The sequence below is a fragment of the Cydia strobilella genome, chromosome 4, assembly GCF_947568885.1.
Source record: "Cydia strobilella chromosome 4, ilCydStro3.1, whole genome shotgun sequence".
Classification (NCBI taxonomy): domain Eukaryota; kingdom Metazoa; phylum Arthropoda; class Insecta; order Lepidoptera; family Tortricidae; genus Cydia; species Cydia strobilella.
Window position 1 is genome coordinate 15,759,525 of NC_086044.1, and position 19,890 is coordinate 15,779,414.

Consider the following 19,890-nt stretch of genomic DNA (forward strand, 5'->3'; position numbering starts at 1 on the left):
AAGACTATTTAAATAGTAATACGCGATTAGCACAGAGATCAACTAGCAATTGTTATTTTTGAATTAGATATATAGATAGGTAAAATCTTAATTGTGAAAATTTTGAAATGGTGAAGCATTATACAGTATATGATGAAAACATTTGTGAATTAATAAATGATAACATACGTAGGTATTAAGTCTAAAGGATTTGGGAGCTTTAGGTATTTACCTGCTTTTGGAGTGTTAATAAGTACTTTTTGAGCTTAGATACGTAGTATACGCTTTTTGATATGTATAACGCTGTTGGTTTTCCATGTACCAAAATAAAATAAAATAAAAGTGTACTTCGAGGTTCTATCGCCAATTGGTGGGGGTATATTGTTCCAACATTTTGAGGCTAAATACCTGAAATCAAAACTTGACAGCAAAATGCGTATATTCCGACGCAGTGTTTTTACTCGCGGAGCGCGCGCCACATTTACTTTCCCAATTAGGAAGTTTCTGGGGTGCAATCGCTAGCAGGTGTATTAGAAACATTTGAATCTCACGGGAAGTACAATTGATTGACATCTTCCAAAAAATTCATTCATGAAGCCAATTAAAGATCCTGATCCGTGAATATCACGTGAATACGCTGCGCGTTAGTCATACGGTTTTCAGGGGTCAGCCCGTGTGGCTCATTTTTTAGGTTTTCGTCCGCCGCAATGGGTTTCACAGGTTTCGCCTGTAGAGGTTTGAAATTCGAGTTGTAATACAATTAAAGACAACAATAAAATTAATCCTTATCTTTATTAATTTCATATTTAAATATCCTAGCTGTTCCGTCATCTGACGTAGTCAGTATTACATTTTCATTTTCATTGAAACATAAATCTAGGACTTCTGATCTGTGGCCTGTCAAATGTAACACTTTTTCACCGGATCTTCCCTGATATACCCGAATGGCTCCATCGAGACACCCGGTAACAAGGTGGTCTTTCACCCATATCATCTTGGTGACTCCTACGATGGATTCATCATCAGATTTTCTGCATTGATGACGGACCATCTGTCTTGCCGTGTCCCAAATACCGACTTCACCGTTTAGTGTACCTTTAAAATATATAAGACAAACCATCAATATTTAATTTTATGAATTAATATAAATTTAAATAATTCTAAATTTAGATAATTTTAAATAATTTTAGCTTTTCGGTGAAGGAAAACATTGTGAGGAAACCTGCATACATCTGCAAAGAAATTCAAAAGGTGTATGTTAAGTCCCCAATCTGCATTGGGCTAACATGAGGACTGTAGCCCAAGCCCTCTCGCGCGTGAGGCCTGTGCTCAGCAGTGGGACGTATATAGGTTGAATTATTTATTATTATGGGCTACTTTTAGTCACTTACACAATTGAAACAAAAGAAGCTAGGAGTGGAGACGTAGGCACCGTATTTGTAAAATTCTAATTTGACACACTTTGTAGCAAAAAAAAAAAACCTCACTCAGTAATATATCAATACTAGAGATATGCATGCCTGCACTTTAAATGAAAATGAGGATTGGTACATTCCAAATGACATACCTAATGCAAACAATCCTAGCTGTGGGTCTTGAGCAAAGGCAACTGTTTCTAAGTCGTTCTCTGCCTGCAGTTGCCCCACAACTTTGCCATTATTTGACGTCGTCAGAATAACTTTACCTGTATAAAATGTAATGTTAGGTATCACTTAAGAAGCAATGTTTTAATATCTTATATGAATCAAAGGTATTAACAGAGACTGGTAAATATACAATACCAGATACCTCATGCACATTTTTATATTTTTCGATTTTAGTTTTATACATATTAAATCTGAAGCGCTGGTGGCCTAGCGGTAAGAGCGTGCAACTTGCAAGCGGGAAGGTCACGGGTTCAAACTCCAACTCGTACCAATGAGTTTTTCGGAACTTATGTACGAAGTACCATTTGATATTTACCAGTCGCTTTTTGGTGATGGAAAACATCGTGAGGAAACCGGACTAATCCCAACAAGGCCTAGTTTCTACTCGGCCTACGCCGATAGAGGCAGAATATGACGCACTTATTGTAATTTGACCATCTTTGTACCACATTCTCTTACTGAGTTCAGGGAGGCCACTTACAAACACTTAAGTAATCAGTAATTTAAAATAAGTAGGTAGATATTGTTGTTAAGGATTTTTATAATTGTTGCTAATTATGTTAATTATTGCTAGATTTTTATATTTGTATTTATTAGTGAATTTATTATGGAATTGCTATTAAATTAATTTTGTGTGTTTATAATGTTTAATGTTATTTGATGTGACTAGTATGTAAGCGCTTTGGTATAACACTGTAATGCTTATATATGCTAAATAAATGAAATGAAATATTCTATGAAATAAATATTTGTATTTGTATCTGTATTGTATTTGTATTTCCCCTCTGCTGTACTTCTGAGCATAAATTTCGACTTTCTTGGCTGCTGTTATATGCACAAAAGTACAATTAAGGCATAATGAAGCATTTTAGGCAATTCTTATTTAATGGGGAAATTTTGTTTGTAGAGCAGTTTAAAAAATTTGTAAACTTTTACGAAGGGCTCAAAATTTTAATAATTTGCTATGCTATAAATCATTTTTTTCATAAATAAATAACTAAAATATTTAATGCCATCTACAACATCAATGAGTGTTATGTTGGGGTTTCCAGTCTTCTTTATTTACTAGACTCTAGTGTAAAAGCACTATTGCCATCTATTTGGCAATAGTGCTTTTACACTAGAGTCTTATCAACAAAAAAATAAATATGAATAGTAAGTTGTATGGATTTATATAATACCGGGTTGATAACTTGATATTAGTAATCTTACCATCACTAGATATAGATGCCATAATATTATTCTCCGGATGTGTGTCAATAGCTGTTACCCTCATATCATGGACATTAGCTTGAAGTTGATGAAGAACTGCATTTGTCTTAAGATCCCACACCTTCACTGCACCGTCATCATAACCAGCAGCTAGGCGGACTCCATCTTTGAACATCTGGAAACATTATTAACAGTTATCTATTACTGAATAAAATTATTAGATCAAGAACCTGAGGGCCTACCAAATACAAAATTTTGTTATCTGCCTCTCTATCGCAATGAAAGGCTCTAATATGGAAGTGTGATAGAGAGGCAAATAACAAAATTTTGACTAGTTCTTTGCAGTAGGCCCTTAAAAAATTGCCCTACTTAGTAAATTTGGACTGTGCAGGCACATCCTAGGTTTCATTTTGTTGGTTGCAGGCATAGGCCCACTCTTCATTGTGATTTGTAAGTAAATGCGCCACCTATGTAGGTACTTAGATTTAGTTCAAAATTATCAGTTTGTGCCTGATGCAGCACATTGTTATCATTCAATATTAACAATATTTTAAACTCAACACAACAATCACAAAAAGTAGATACTTCAATTATTCGTCTATTAAATTTACTGTGATGGATATACAGTTAAATGACAAGGTTGGAAACAAAAATTATGCATTGTGAATTTAAGTTAAAGTAAAAAATGTTTGCAATATAACTTACCTTAGCACATTCCACTCTGGTGTTATGACCTTGCAAAACTTTAATGTCACCAGAAGGTACTTTAAACACATAAATGTCCCCAGACACGGCTCCACAGATAAGAACCCTGGCTGCAAAGTGCCACAAGCCAAAAGTCAAGTCTTCTGCTTCAAATTCAAATGCAATAGGCCATGGCTCTTGTTGGTTTTCTTCTAAATTACATTTCCATACTTTAATCAAACCAGACATGTCAGCTGTAGCAAGGAATGCACCATCAAAACTGAAGCCAACAAATATTACTGAATCTTTGTGTCCGGTGCATTCAAAGATAACTTGTCCAGTGTGTACGGACCAGACAAAGGCTTTGTCATCCTCTCCGCCCGTCACAGCTAACTTTCCGCTTGGGTGGAGGTCGCAACAGAAGACTGAACCAACATGTTTGTTAAAAACGAGTATAGAGAGATCTTCTGGAGGTTCCATATCTGTATCCTCCTCTTCCTGATCAGTGACCTCCTCCATGTTGTCGTCTACTAGCTCGTCCATCTCGTCCAAGTAGCCTAAGAATACGGCTTCTTCCTCGTCCATGCCCGCGATTTCGTCGCCGCTGATTGACGACGGCGGAGTGTCCTCTTGGTAACCCCTCATTGTTCTGCAATTTAAAATAATGCCTGTGTACACGTGCCTCGCAAGCACTTGCTTAGAACTAAAAGGTGGTGAAAATAAATAATAATGTTTCTTCATATGGTGAAATATCAACACTACTCATGGCATGACTTCGAAAACTTTCTACACTAACCTTACTTATTTAAAATACACCAGTGAGTCTTATTCACTATAATTACACTAAATAAATAATCATTAATTAACGTACGTATTGGTTAAAACAATAATTAACTATAAACAGAAACTTATAAGAATTAAATCGTCAACATGTGAACTAGTCAAAAGTCAAATCAAAATGCAAAATCACATTTTATTTTTCAACTAGGGATACCAGTACAGAAACTGAAAAGTCCACAGGATTCTCAATTTAATTCATGTCAGTAACAATTAGAAAATGGATTAATTAATTGTTTTATGAGGCATAAAATAATATCGAGCCAATAAATGAAAATATTCACTATCGCTTAAGTACATTCCACGAATCTATACCGTTTAATTTGTATTATTTTAAAACTTATCAAATGTCAAATAATAAACTTCCTGATTATTGCTATGATATTTATAATGGCAATACTGTTTTTTGCCAAGCTGTTTAAGCTTAACTTAAAACGCTTTAGAAAGCACAATAAAAAAATTTTTATATAATATGCTGTCACTGTCAGTGTCATTTTGTAAAATTGTCAATTCGTTTGGTTTTAGGTTAGGTTGTTGTGAAATGAATATCTTTTAATTATTCAGTCTCAAAAATACTCAAAATGGCTTCAATAAACAGAGGTAATAGTTAACTGCAGTTGCATCTGTTTCCGCGTTTACGAGTGATTGATCAAGTCTAATCTGTTTCTTGTGTTTACAGGTCTTTTGCAAGTTCAAACGCCATTCCTTTTGGCACGCCGATTCAGAGGAAAGATCAACATTCAGAAACCTAGAAAGCCCCATTTCGAGAGGCAATTACTGATTGATTTGACGAAGCCATGGTATGTACCGCCAAAAACTTCGATGCCCGATATTGCACTGTGCGATAGGGGGGAGAAGAGAAGAAGTGAGGAGATTGATAATCCCTTTGAACGCATTCTAGCTAGAGAATGCTTAAATTGGTTCAACACTTCCAAAATGGTTGTATTTCTTCACAAAAATTCTATTCCTATGGAGGATAAAATGCCAATATTTGCTGCATTAAAGAAAAATGACATGCATATGAGGACATATGGCAAAAAAATAGTGTCCATGGCTACTAAGGGGACACGGTACAAGGCTGTCAATAATTTGTTTACTTCTCACCAAGAAATAATATTTGGTCAACCTGCAAGTGTCGCAAAAATGTTTAATATTATGAAGAAAGCTCCACAACTGGTGATCATGGGTATGTATTTTTTTAATGTGGTTAAGGTTTATTTAATTAACGAGTCATGACTGATAGGTCTTATTTTCAATCTAATTTCTTTATAGCCAGTTTGATTTAACTAGTTTCTAAATGGACATCCCATTAAGCTAAGCATTTGAAATCTTTAACCTGTCTACAATATTCTTATATCATTCAATCTTCCTACAGCGGGGATCATTCAAGATAGATTAATGTCTAAGAATGAATTGGTTGAGTTCAGCAAACTACCCAACTTGGATGTAGCTAGAAGTCACCTATGTTCCATCCTACAAAGTGCGGGATCCACCCTCGTGGGACAACTGAACCAGGCCCAGCAAATGCTCGTCTCAAACCTCGACCAACACATGGAACTTCAGAACAAATCAGAACCACCTGCAGACAGTAAAGAACAATCCTAGAATAATTTATAGAAAAATAATTGAAATATAAGAGCAGTTTAGATGCATTAAAAGGTAATTAAAGTTTACTTTTTATTTTTATACACCTTATTCTTATACCTGTTAGGAAATAATTTCAGAAATATGTAAGAATAATATACACTAATGAGTAATGGTGTTATTCATAAACGTCTGTCAAATATAAAAAACCGTTGATAATTGTGTCCCTGTCATTTTGACGTTTCTGTTTGTTAGGAGACAAAATTTAACAGATGTTTGTAAGAGGTTGCTAAGTTTTATGAATAAGTTGGTTACTCTAACCTACTAAAAATGACTACAAGCTATAGTCTACTATATAAGTTTCTCTTTGCACAGTATCTAGAAAGTATTTGGTAGATTCATTAGAACCTGTGTAAAGTATATCTATAAAGAAATTCAAAAGTATGTATGAAGTCCATAATCCACAATGGGCAAGCATGTGGACTATAGGCCAACTTTCTTGTAAAATGAGAGGAAGCAACAGCCCTCAGGTGGAAGAAGACAGGCTGGGAATGGTGATACTACACCTGATTGTTATTTTATCAAGGTTTTAATTTTTGTCCTGTAATAATTGATGTTTAAGCATCATGATTGATACACTAATAATATGATGAAACTCCATTGGTTTTGGTAGTTGAGGATCAAAGAATTACTCTGTCACATGAAACTTATTATTTTAATAATAAATGTGGAACTTTAAACGCAATCTTTGGCAGGTGTTAAATTTACATTAAATCTTAATGTCTAATCTAAAAGAGATCAATTAAACAACGAAAATGACCTAATCTACCCACATATAACATCAAGGCAATAGGCAGTCACTCAGGCTACTTAAATATTAAAGATAAGTTGAGCAAAACTTGTTTAAAATGGCACATAAATTTAGACATGTAGTCATGAATTTTTTGTCATGGATTTACTAGTACACTTTCAACAATATTCATAAAGATTTCCAAACTGAGTCATTTTGTGAATTCAACAATATTTATAGTAATTACTTATGTATATCACACACCTTTAAAATCGTAACATTCTTATAATAAAAGTCTAAAACTAATAAATATGTTTGAATACAGTAGTCACTGAAGCATTTTAAATACACGAACCACTTGGGCCCACATCAGTAGGTACTAGGTACTAATGATTTATAGGCATAATAATAAATTAGGCAAGGGAAGTTCAAATCATTGCGTCAAATGCGTTGGAAATTCATACGGCAATGATGTCTCCCCCGCACCACGTCGCCGCGTCCAGTTGCGGCACCAGTGTGATAATGTTAAATATAATTTATTAGTACCAAGAAATTTATTGTCTGAAGAAATAGGTACCTATCTATTATACAAGTTTTTTTTGAAGTGGTAATGGTTACAAAAAATGCTTAAGATTAATCTAAAATACCCTTCTCTCCCTCAATCAGAAAATCTATAATTTGTTTCTAAAAGAGCTCGTGTGGCAAGGTGTCGAATTATGGCAGCACAGGATATTAATCAATCAAGTAGCGCATATCAATGCATTTGCATTGTGTGGAGTGAAGGAAATCACATAAAGGAGTTGTGGTAAGTACGAACGCTCTATGGGGCAATGAGGCGCGTGGTGGCGCTAGCAAGGGCCGTGAGGGCCACCGCCGCCTCCACCTCGTCCCGGTCGTGCCTCGACGTGGTGTTGACGACCCGCTGCGGGCGCGCCTCCACCCGCCGCCGCTTCCCGTCCGCCCACCACGAATAGTTCATCTCACTCGGCTGAAACCTCGCTGCGCTCTCCAACCACTTGCTCAGGAGTAACGGACTCGTGATTTTCTTCGATTCGCCGAGACATTCTTGCTGCTCGCTGTAGTTATTGTTGAAAAATTCGCATTTCTCTTTAGAATTTATGGAGGAGTCAGACTCCTCTTGGTAGTGTGGTTCCGGGCTGTCGTGCTCAGTCTCGAAGTCTAGTGACTCGTAGTTGGAGCTGGTGGGCTCTGGCTCGCTCCAGATGCTGTCGTCGGAGCTGATGCTGAACTGCTCCACGTTGCCCTGAGCGCGGTCGTTGTATGTGCGGATGAGGTGGCCCCACGTTTGTTGGTTTCGATCCGCGTTGACGTTTTTCAGTTTGCGCCGCCAGTTGGCGAACCAGTTGCAAATCTGCGGAAATTTCTCTGTTAGTAAAATTTCAAAAAGGATTTTTTTTTGACAACTGAAAACATATTGGTCTATCAGAATCGAGAGTAGAACTGAATTCACTATATTTTAATGCAGATTTTTTTCGTGCTTGATGGTCTTAAGGTTTACACGACTCTATATACCTTTTTTAATACAGTTGCTCAAAAAGTGGTACTTTTTGTGGCTGCGTAGCCATATGACATTGACAGACACACAAGAAATGAAGAGCTATCAATGCACCTATACCTAAATTATTAAAAGGCCAAAACATACGCGTAAGTACACCCCAAGCCGAAAGTATGGAAACAACGTTGTTTTCTTTAATATCTCAATATCTAGGAGACCAAGCTTCGCTCGGAAAACATATAAAAACTCAAAATGCGCGTTTTCCCAGAGATAAGACGATTTTTCGCCCCCGAAAACCGCGATTTAGCAAATTTCACCGAAATCGTTAGAGCCGTTTCCGAGTTCCCCGAAATATATAAATATCCGAAAATTGCTCGTTTAAGGGTATAAGATGTTTCTTATTTGTTATGTACTTTTAAAATGTTTTATTATCATTTTTACTATTTTTTTCTAATTGTCAATGAGTAGTCCATCCATCACATGAAAATCACAGTGTTTTATTGTCATATAAGCTTGTTTCCATACTTTTGGCCTGGGGTGTACACTTTGTAATAATTGACGGATGGATTCAAAATAATTAAATTCAGTGGTCGTAAGGTTTCAGTAGGCACCTAAGTAGGTAGTGTTATACGTAGTATAACTAAATAAGTGTTCAATAAGCGTAGGTAGTCAAGGGCATAATAAATATATATACATTCCCAGTTTCAAAAATATGTGTACGCTTTTACACCTTAGACAATTAAGTCATGTTCACATGTTTTTGAGCCATTTGTCTGTATCGATATTTTTGCCTTCGACTTTACATGAAAATATAATTGTATTTTAATGAATATTCCATTGAAATAGTTCTAAACCGTAAGTTTGCCACAAATTTCATTGTAATTCTTGAAAACACTTGTTTAAGTTTTGGAACGTAATAAGAAGTTGTCTTGTTAGCTGACTAAATACTGGAAATAATACAAATCTTGTGGTTAACAAAGCAGTGACAAAAATAGTGCCTATTTAGGTATGTACAAATAGCAATTCTTGGCACGCTTCCAATTAGGTTGGTGGCAGGCACAAACATGATACATTACATGAAGTTTTTTAGCAGCTCGTATTTAAATGAGACTTGATAATTACTTAGTTATGTAATAATTATACATATTCGGGTACCTGAATGTAGGTAAGGCCTGTTTCATCCGCGAGGTATTTCTTTTCCTCTCGATTAGGATAGGGATTGTCTCTTCGACGCACTAGCCAATCCTTTAAATACCGCTTTATTTCTGGCGTGAATAACCTTTTCTGAGGCCGCTGGCCTGCAACTAGACTCCTTCTGTAATTGTATGAGTACCATGTAAAGTTCATGTTTGACATTAGTTTACATGCTGTGAAAACATGATGAATAACAAAACACTCGCGAGTCTTAGAGGGTTTTGCATAAAGGATGCTCTTTCTGTTAGTGCATGACGCACAAAGAAACTTATCCCTCCTGGCTGAAAGTATTGAGTCATGTCAGCGCACTCACCGTGTGTATCGTCTGTTTCTCACGGGCCTCAAGGACTTGGCGCCGCTGTCCTCTTTGGCCGGGGATCCCTCCATTGTTTCGCCTTTTGCTTCACTCGGGTTTTGAATTAGAGTCATTTGAATATTTAGGTGCGATTAAGTTTGGTGTAAGTTCACAATCACTAGACACGGGCGAGCACGTGCGTAGGGCGCCGCAGCTTGAGACACGACTCGTGTCTTGTCGCGCTGCCGCTGCGGGGGATGCTTGGTGATCTATTAAAAAAATAAGGACATGATGACACAAATAGATTGTCTTTCGAACACACTGTCTAATCACTCGGAATCGTCGGATAGTGCACTACGGTCCGGCAATGCGTTGATGTAACGCAAACATGACGGTCACATTCCACAGTTCACTTTTAGATGTTATTAGCTCCAATTATTTTACTGACATGGAAATCACCAATTTGGCGACGAGTACCGTGAACAGATTCATCGAACTTTGGTTAAACACGCCGGTTAATAGTTTCATATTCAGCAATCGCAAATAAGAATAAAAAACATAACTAGGTATTACGTGTGCTAGGGTCGTTGTTCTTGTTATTAAATGAGCGGTAAAACTCAGTGTACGTATGCTAAACTAGAGGTTATACGTGTTTTAGTCGGCAGATCGTCGTATTATGATGGTGTTTTTCAGTGGTGATGTTTTTTAATATGTGGGATAATAAATGGACGTACCTGTCTGCGGGAAAGCTCGGTGCCTGTGTGAAAATGGCGTCGGATAAGCGCGGGCGACGGCAGCGCCGCCGCGCGGGTGCGCGCGCGCCGCTGCTACAAATCGCGTTATTTCAGGATGTCTCCCGCGAAGTCTTCAAAACATCTCTGCGACAGATAAACTTGTTAATATTTTATACAACTATTTATACAGTGTTTACATCCTTGACATTGTGCTGTTGATTACTATTTTTTTCCAAGTCAGTTGACTTTACAGATGTGGAGGTAGGTACCGAGTCACGTAAGTGTTTCTTAAAACACGATGCCGTGATAATCTGCGTGTTTTTACTAATTTATGTAAAATGCAACATCACAAATTGTAAATAGTGACCTCCAAATACCTCCATTCGTGACGTTCTTATTTAATGTACCTTATTTTTTTTGACGGAGTGGTAAAATGCGTTACGCATTCCCCCGGCCTGGGGAGCCATTGGGGGATATGTGGGACTCCCTCCTGCAGCCATCCTCTCCTAAAGAGAGGAGGAGAGGAGGTATACCCACTAAAAGCCACTCCGGCGTCACCCGACTTACCGTTTTGAAGGAGCCATGGGATGCCTGAGATTCTACCGTGACTCCTTCCGGCGGCCCTGGCTTATCTTGCGCCAGAGTACCCACACCGATGGTTATTTAATGTACCTAAGTTAAGTACCTATAATTAAAAAAACATATAGATAATAGTGCTGTGTAGGTAGTCAATTAGTAATTTACTAATGAATTATTGAGCAGATAATGTCTCTGTAAACTGAATCAGCAATTAAAGTGGCCTACAAAGGTATATTCACTAATTAAAGATGTTAGAATGAAATAACAGGCCGCTTATAAATATTATAATACTTATTTTTGAAACTTGAAACACATAGTTTTTGCCTCACAGGTAAAGATTTTCAAATTGGTAATTTTATATTTGATAATAAAATGTACAACATATTTATTAGGGTTTCGTAGGCAACTAGGAACCCTCACAGTTTCGCAATGTCCGCCTATCTGTCTGTCCGCCTGTCTACTCGCGTCTTAGCTCACTGATCATTAGTACTAGAATACTGAAATTGGTATAAACAATACAGAACAAGAAATTAGAATCGGAATCGGGCTCTAGGCCCACAGTAAACTCAATACGACGACTATGCAGGATATTTTTTTAGTCACCTATAAATTATAGGTGACTAAAAAAATATCATACAGTTCGCCAAGTTAACAGTTATTATAGGCTATAATAACTGTTAACTTGGCGAACTGTATGTTGACCTGTATGGTGTTGTTGTAGGTTAACTTAGTAAACACTAACACTAGTTATTAGCTACTTAACTTAAGATAAACTAACAAAATATATGGATTGTTATGATCTGCAATAAATTATTATTTAATTTAATAAACTGAGCAACTTTTATTATTAGATCAACCCCAAAAATTTACTCTCCCATACATTTTGGCTGGCTGATGTTGATATTTTGTATGGGGGAGTCCATTTTTTTTTGCCATTTCGGGGTTGGTTCCATGGTAAAAGTTGCTCAGTACTCAGTATGACCTATGTGTCCTATGTATTCACCCCGTAAATTATTGCAGGTGAGGTGACTAAATTTACACTTTACAGTCTTTAATCAGTATTTAATTTAATTAATGATTATTTGAGCTGGGGGGCTTGGTGGAGAGTGCGGTGGGTGTGGACAGGGCGAGGGTAATCGCAGTGTCGAAGCCGGAGTCTGGAGCGTGGCTTCACGCGCTTCCTTCTCCGCACTTGGGTACACTGCTTGACAACGACTCGACGCGGATTGCAGTTGCTCTTCGCCTGGGCTGTGCGGTGTGTGAACCCCACGTTTGCATCTGCGGTACTATGGTGGAGAGCAACGGTCATCACGCGTTGAGTTGTGGTCGGTGTGCGGGGAGGTTCCCACGGCACCACGCGCTTAATGATATCGTGCGAAGGGCGCTAGTATCTGCAAACGTCCCGTGCGTCTTGGAACCTCCGGGTCTCAGTCGCTCTGACGGGAAGAGACCGGATGGGTTAACTTTGGTTCCCTGGGAGAGGGGGAAATGTTTAGTGTGGGACGCAACGTGCGTCAGCACTTTCGCGGCGTCGCATATTGGCCGTACTGTGAGAACGGCAGGGGCAGCAGCCGAGTTGGCTGCAGTTCGCAAGCGGGAGAAATATGAGGTCCTGGCGAACTATTTATTTGTCCCTCTTGCAGTGGAAATTACGGGGTGCTGGTGTACGGAGGCCAAGGCCTTTTTCGGGGAAGTGGGGAGACGCATGCGGGAGAGGGGTTTGGATCCTCGCTCTGGGTCCTTCCTGATGCAAAGATTGTCCATCGCGGTTCAACGTGGCAACGCGGCGAGCGTCATGGGCACCTTTGCATCGGGGGGGGTCGCGGGACGATTTTCGGGACGGCTGAAGTGGTCTTTTTTTATTAGTGTTAGTTTCTAGGATAGTATAGTTTAGAGTAAGAGTAATTTGTTATTGTTATTTGAATGAATTGAATATATTATGTAAATCCAATTATGACGTGTAATATGAAATATTATTAATAAATAAATAAATAAATGAGTATGAGTATGAGTTTGAGTACACAGTGTACACCCTGTATGTGTATAATATAAAATCCTGTATGGAAATTGATAAGCAGGGGCTGCAAACTGAATTATTTTCACACTGCTCTATAATGACTAAAGATAACCAAATGTAACGGGAATAGAGAAATTGACGAAAATTGATATTTCTACGCATACCAAGTGACCTTTTTTTTGTTGCTCTATAGTAGGTATAGCTTACTTACAGAATTTCGGATGTAGATTTGGGGCTCGACAATTTTTTTCTTGTGGATTAACCCACAAGACACATTACATGTTACAAATTTAAAATTACAATAAAACTCATAAGTAATAAGTGTAGAGTTCTGTAGAGCTCTTCCAATTAATTATTGAAGATATAAATGGCGCAGTTACTCTTAATTTGCTCCCGCGTCTCTATTCTGTAAGAACGTTCTAAGAAAAATATATTTTCCTCTTCCAGTAAAATTTAAATATTGGGAAGTAAAGTAATTCAGTTTAGCGTAGAGAAACATCTAAAATGTAGTGATTTATACTGACTTAGGTACTTACTTTTTTATAAGTAGCAAGGTTTTTCACGCTAAAATGACGAGTCAGAAAATAACCAATTTATTCATTGCATTTTCTAGTATCTCTACCTAAAAGCAAGTTCTCTACCAATTTGTTCCATTCAAATTTTGCCGGCGCCCATTTGTTCGGCATGGCGCACGAGAATTTCGCCGTCCCTGTCGCAAGCCCGTGTCCCCCAATATTGCATCTTTGTCAGACGGCGTGCATACTCGGCAGCACTCGGCGCTCCACAAGTCCCCCTGTAAGTGCCAGTCCCTCGAACACAAGCTGCCGTGTGGCCGAGTCAGTAATGTCTGACGTCAATGCAACTTTGCCATTCCGGTTCCGTAAAAAATGGTAACTGAAAGTGATTCAGTCTTGTAAGAGAGCCCGTGGTGAGGTGTCGTAGTTGCTAGTCACAGAGCCGGCGCGGACTACTGCCGGAACGCGATCGCGTACAACGTGCCACGTGCTTTTGGCGTTTACGCGATTGATTTTTGCGGAATGGGTGAACAGACGCACGCCGGCGGCGAAAAAGTGGTTTTGAAACGTAAAATAACACTGTTCAATGGAGTGGGGATTATTATTGGGACTATTATCGGCTCCGGCATTTTCATTTCTCCCGCGGGAGTTTTCAACAACACTGGGTAAGCTAATGTTTAAATTTCCCGCCTGTCTTGCATCATCCTTTTGTGTTTATAGATCTCGCACGTGACGGTTCCATGGCAACCGGTTGAAAGCGTTGAAAGTTTTCGAATTATACAATAAAACGGTCACGGTTTTGATTACACTATAGTCTGTGCGGAAAGAGAAGAGTCGTGGAATGTATGGGGCCCAATACATTCCACGACTCTTCTCTTTCCGAACCGACTCTAACGTGGGCAAAGATATTTTTTGTTCAGTTTCCTAAGTTATTTTGGTAGATTCTTGTCTCTATTCTTGTCTATGATGTTTGGCTGATTTAGGTTCATTCATCGAAATGATACTTGTAGGTTTACTTAATGTCTAAAAGAATAATAAAAATAAAAAATTTCTGTAGACAGCTTATTTAACATTTTTTTAATTATTCCAATAGGTTGGCTTGATCGACTGAGGAAATATTAATTAGGTACCTACACCTATGAGGAAAAAATCGGTGACATTAAACATACTGGCAATCGTAAATGTACCTACAAACCGCCAAAATCATATTTTGCTAATTACTTTCATCATATTTATTTATATAGACCACCTGTTATTAGGTAGGTAACTAGTTTTATTTAGCTTTTTAATTTCTTTGTAATTTTACAAGGAAATTGTAATGGTTTTGGTGCAAATGGAAGCTATTTAGTGAAAAGACCATTTCAAAAATATGTCGGGTTTTTTTATTTGTTTAAATAATAGTTGCAGTTTAATGTAACAGAGAATTATACTTTTTTTCAACGTGATGTACTTTTCTTATTTTTTGATATATCTGGTTAATTATTTTTAGACATCATATAGAGGATATTCACAGTCATTTGGTATAGAATTTGGAATAATCCATTCAGTCATTTTCAATTTAGAAGCAGTTCAGTCAACTGTGGCTTGTGAAATTTTTGAACGTTTTCTAATAATTTGTTACACCAAGTAGTGAAAATGTTACAGTATGTTATATATTTGTGATCTACTCACAAAGCCCTTTCATTTGGTACCCCACATGGTATGTTTAAAAGAAAAAAGTTAAAAACTTTGTACTGCCTTTATGACGTGACGTCACAGCAACTACCCCACCACTTTCACGCTTGTCATCTCATATATTTGTGTTCAAAACATCAAACTGAATGCATTGATACCATACTTACCCATTAGACCCAGATGACATGAACGAGAAGTAACCTAAAAACTGTTCCGCCGCGCCGCCCTGATATCAGTTTACTTTGCCACTCATGTGGAAAGAATGCTACTTTCTCATCAGTGTTTGAAGAATAAAGAGAGCCTTTATAAGCTGGTATGGTGAAAATAATATTTACTTACTTACTTATTATAATATATAATTAATAAAATATATAATTAATACATACTAACATGAATACATATATTTGAGCTCTACCTACTTAAGTACTCTATATTCTATATTAAAAGATTTGCTTATTTATCCGAGGCCTTCCGTTTCACTTCACGTACCTACCTAGTCGGGCAAAAAAAAGATCTCAAACTAGGTCATTTCTTAAACCAGTATGTTTTTTCACGGGGTTTTACCCGTAGGTAGATGATAAATTTATTCCAGCACCGCCAACAAAACAAAAAAAAACAGAAAAGGTTGGTAGAGAATGTAGACTTAAGGCTTGCTTTTATTTAATGTAGAGGTACTGGTTGATAAATGAGTTATTGTGAGGTAGGCTTTTGCAAGATTAAATAGGTATACCTGTAGTTTATCTAAGTAGAATTGCGCATTCGTTATACGGATGTAAATATGAGTACGTTCAACTTTTATACGCTTGAGAGCTTGATCAGTAGATCCCAGATCTATCCCAGAGTACCGGTACCTGCCTAAAAAGCTAATGTGATTAAGGGCCAGCGTTATCCAGTGTTAGCCACTAACTCGCGGTTAACCGGTTAAACCCGGAGTTACCAGTGAATGTAGACCTTGCTCTTTCTATTTGCCCGGTATTTATATTTATTAGTGTACTTATGTTGGAGTAAATGACAATGAATTGGACATATGTCACGATCATGACCTCTCGGCAATTATTGAATCATTCCATTTCAGATTTAATTAACATGACAACTAGGGTCCCGCGTCCCGCTACAACTATCTAGTACTTAAAAACTTTTATTGTACCCCGACCTATGTGGGTAATATGATACTGATATCTATAGGTTAAATATGTTAATGTAAATATCGATCAGTTTTTCATGCAGATCCGAATTTAACGAGTTTCCTCTTTCGGAAAAGGCCATGTAAATTTTCCGATAATTGTAATACAAGAACAAACCAAAAGAACGTCACCTGAAAACACACCTGGAAGTTATTTACGTTAATATAGGTACCTATCTATTCCATACTACTATACAATAACCAGAATAAAATTTAGTATTAAGGTAGAAATAAGCCTCTGGCTGGACATGCAATATGAGGGCCTTGTCATAGGTATTTAAATACATATATCCCTTACTCATAATTACGCTCCTTATTGAAGTTATGGTGCGGGGCACCATAACCATTGGTGCCTATACTACCTATAGGGCGCTTTTATACCAACTATTATACCGTGGACATAAGGTCCATGATATGCCGTTATCTACATGTAAAATACTATTCTTATTCGTTTACGTCCCGTAAAAAGAGGACGTCTACTCTACACAATGAATTATAAAGCTATTTTTAAGTATAATATAAATAACACTCCTAGCGCGATACAAAAGTTCCGTCGCAACGGTTAAACTTAAACCTGTTATAAAAATGTATTTACAGTTTAGTGAATATACAAACCTTTTATTCATGAATGGTGTGATTACAAGGAAGTTGTAACAAGTATGTAATTGCGAGTGACATGCATAGTGACAGACGATAAAAATGCAACCATGCTGCCACAGCTGGACTGCCATTGCTTACCGTGATCGTAATCAAACCAGTATAAGTCATACCTTAGGTTACTCAGTTATTACGAATATCACGGCCAAGTTTACTAAAGGGGCCCACTGACTATCAGTTCGCCGGACGATATGGGCCTGTCAGTAAGAACAAAAATTTGACATTTCCGAACAACTGACAGGCCGATATCGTCCGGCGGACTGATAGTCAGTGGGCCCCTTAAAAGATTCGCAGACAAGATATCATGCTTCACATGCTTGTGAATAATAGAGCAACACTATACCGGCAAAGATAGATATAACTCCGTAATAGATGGATACAGTCTAAGGAAAAAAACGTGCCTCGAAAATCACGAAAATTTGATTCTCGATCAGATGGCGCCACTACCTTTGGCCTACTTTCGTATAGAGGGCGTTGACGGTTTCGTTTGTTATTTAACAATTTTAACGCACATCAGTGGAAGAACATGGGTCACAATCATATAAAAATAATAAATGCAAATAAAAAAAACCAGCCAAGTGCGAGTCGGACTCGCGTTCCAACTCCAAGGGTTCCGTATATTACCCAATTTAAACAATGTATTTTTTTATGTGAAGCGTGAGTGTGAAATGTCTTTAAAAAACCCGTAGGGGTCGGATCAAAAACTAAGTAATTACGACTCACGCTCGACTGCAATTTTTAATAGGTTTTCCTGTAATCTATAGGTAAAGATCTATTTGTTTATTTTTTCAAAATTTTATACCCAGTAGTGTTTGAGATAAAGCGGGGGGGGGGGGGGGGGGGGAATGGTAATTTCTCAATTCAACTCAATTGGTTCAGTAGTTTCGGAGAAAATAGGCTGTGACAGACGGACAGACAGACAGACAGACAGACGCACGACGAGTGATCCTATAAGGGTTCCGTTTTTTCCTTTTGAGGTACGGAACCCTAAAAATCATTTATCCATATTTAAATACATTTTATCGTATTTTTATAAATCTTCATTTTTAGTTTCAAAGTGTGTCGACAGATGGCAGTGAATTTACTGTGGTTACAAAATTTACTATGACAGTACCGCTCTATCCTAATATATCCTCTTGGATACCGGTCAATGCTAAGATCACTAAGCCGAACCGCTGGATAATCGTCTCAAGTTTCAGCATCCGTTATCAAGATATGTTGATTACTTTTATTTCTGGTATTTTTATTGCCGCTCTAAGGTGATACGAGCATTTTGTCCACCTACTCACATAATATATTATATGCTACATTGCTTCTTTGTAACTATGTAATGTTGTTTAAAGATTATAGCGCTATAACTGTATAACTATACAACCGGTAAGCTGCGTAGAACAGTTTCAGTCGCTAATACCTGTAAGTTGCTGTAAGTAAGTAAAAAATTTGGCTTTTGGGAAATGGAACATTTTTTCTGTCTAACTGTGAGCATATATGTTATATTTATATTCGTGCATGTTGAATCTTATTTACTGAATGTTACAATTAAATTCAACTTTTAAATTCAAAAATACCTCATGTACCTATTTTGTTTTCGGAGCATAGGAATTCTGTATTAGCCATAAGTGGAAACTGTTTTGGCTTATGTTTTAAGTATGTATTTTATTGTATTATCATGTGTTGTATGTTCCCAAAAAAAAAGAACCATGAATGCCATGATGCATGATCATGAGAACTTGAAACACTTCTTATATGAAATATTCAAGACTTGGACAGAATGTAACCGGTTTAATAGCAGCAACTTTGTTCTTAATTCAAAATGTTTCCTTTGTCGTAAAAGCGTTAATCGTTGAACTTGTTATTCAAGGCGAGAATGGTGGGTGAACGTTCTCTTGTCCAGTTAACACACCGTAGCAACAGGGTCAAGGCCTCAAGGCTTAGTATTTGTAACTAGCTCGGACACCTATCGCTAAATGAAGCCACCTGCGTCCACGCTAGGGCTTCCAAATACCGGACCTTTCGCAATACCGGTATTAATACCGGTATTGGCAACTTCAATACCGGGATCCCGGGATTTTTTGAAAAAAAAGGAACCAGGCAAATTTGAAATAAAAATATCAAATTTTAATCAAATTCTTTATTAATTTGTATGCGTGTTACAATATATAGTATTTTTAACAATGATATCACTTAGAAATAAGCCTCTTTTTCTTTCTATTGAGAAGTTTCTGCATAATAGGTACAATGATTAGTATAATAGGTACAATGATTTTCTAGCATAAATAAAGTAGCACTTACAGTGCACTGTATAAAAGACAACATCTTAAGTTCTAAACATTGGCTAAATCATTGTACTAAAATTTACTTAAAATATACGTAATAATTTAATTTGTTTAAGCTAATCTTTAAGGTTAAATACAATTGAAATGCAAAATAAAATTAATTTAAAAATTAATAAATAATTAGCAATTTCCCCAATTGTAATGTAATAAAAATCAGTCTACGACTCGAAACACGCGTACATTTAAACAAACAACAACACGCGTACATTAGAACGATAATTCAAAAGTCGAGTTCTAAGACCCATAACGGTTGTGGTTTTTTTTAAATATTCAAACATTAAATTAAACAGTCTTACAAATCTAATAATAATAATTATTATGAATTATGAATCTTACAAATACAATTTAAAAAAATCGAACTTTTTTGTGCGTCAATGTCATTGAATATTAATTTTGTTTATTATTTAAATAAAATTATCTATTGTACTTAAGTATTTAAATAACTAAATCCAAGTGGT

The 19,890-nt window shown here is 37.0% G+C and overlaps 4 protein-coding genes across 5 annotated transcripts in view; 2 read left to right on the forward strand and 2 right to left on the reverse strand.

Annotated features, from left to right (window-relative positions):
• Positions 1–752: 752 nt before the first annotated feature.
• On the reverse strand, positions 753–4,468 carry LOC134740673 (angio-associated migratory cell protein). The gene is made up of 5 exons (XM_063673222.1): positions 4,318–4,468; positions 3,543–4,170; positions 2,838–3,012; positions 1,547–1,663; positions 753–1,074 (listed from the first exon to the last, which is right to left on the reverse strand). The coding sequence occupies exons 2-5, from the start codon at positions 4,164–4,166 to the stop codon at positions 758–760; spliced, it is 1,233 nt and encodes a 410-aa protein (XP_063529292.1). The 5' UTR covers positions 4,167–4,170; positions 4,318–4,468; the 3' UTR covers positions 753–757.
• Positions 4,469–4,855: 387 nt separating this feature from the next.
• Positions 4,856–6,031, forward strand: LOC134740676 (large ribosomal subunit protein uL10m). The gene is made up of 3 exons (XM_063673225.1): positions 4,856–4,958; positions 5,038–5,544; positions 5,734–6,031. Exons 1-3 carry the CDS (start codon positions 4,940–4,942, stop codon positions 5,961–5,963), a joined length of 756 nt encoding a protein of 251 aa, XP_063529295.1. The 5' UTR covers positions 4,856–4,939; the 3' UTR covers positions 5,964–6,031.
• A 603-nt stretch (positions 6,032–6,634) lies between these two features.
• On the reverse strand, positions 6,635–13,311 carry LOC134740675 (homeobox protein Mohawk). Of its 2 annotated transcripts, XM_063673224.1 has the most exons (5): positions 13,279–13,311; positions 10,472–10,615; positions 9,756–10,006; positions 9,404–9,563; positions 6,635–8,104 (listed from the first exon to the last, which is right to left on the reverse strand). In XM_063673224.1, the coding sequence occupies exons 3-5, from the start codon at positions 9,869–9,871 to the stop codon at positions 7,553–7,555; spliced, it is 828 nt and encodes a 275-aa protein (XP_063529294.1). In that variant the 5' UTR covers positions 9,872–10,006; positions 10,472–10,615; positions 13,279–13,311; the 3' UTR covers positions 6,635–7,552. The 2 variants fall into 2 exon arrangements, with proteins under 2 accessions (XP_063529294.1, XP_063529293.1); XM_063673223.1 differs by lacking the exon at positions 13,279–13,311 and having other exon boundaries at positions 10,472–10,694.
• A 551-nt stretch (positions 13,312–13,862) lies between these two features.
• LOC134741063 (large neutral amino acids transporter small subunit 2) overlaps positions 13,863–19,890 on the forward strand; it is a 39,986-nt gene continuing 33,958 nt past the window's right edge. The window contains exon 1 of the mRNA XM_063673825.1: positions 13,863–14,247. Within this exon, the coding sequence (XP_063529895.1) occupies positions 14,105–14,247 (143 nt within the window). The 5' untranslated portion in view covers positions 13,863–14,104. The remainder of the gene's footprint in view (positions 14,248–19,890) is intronic.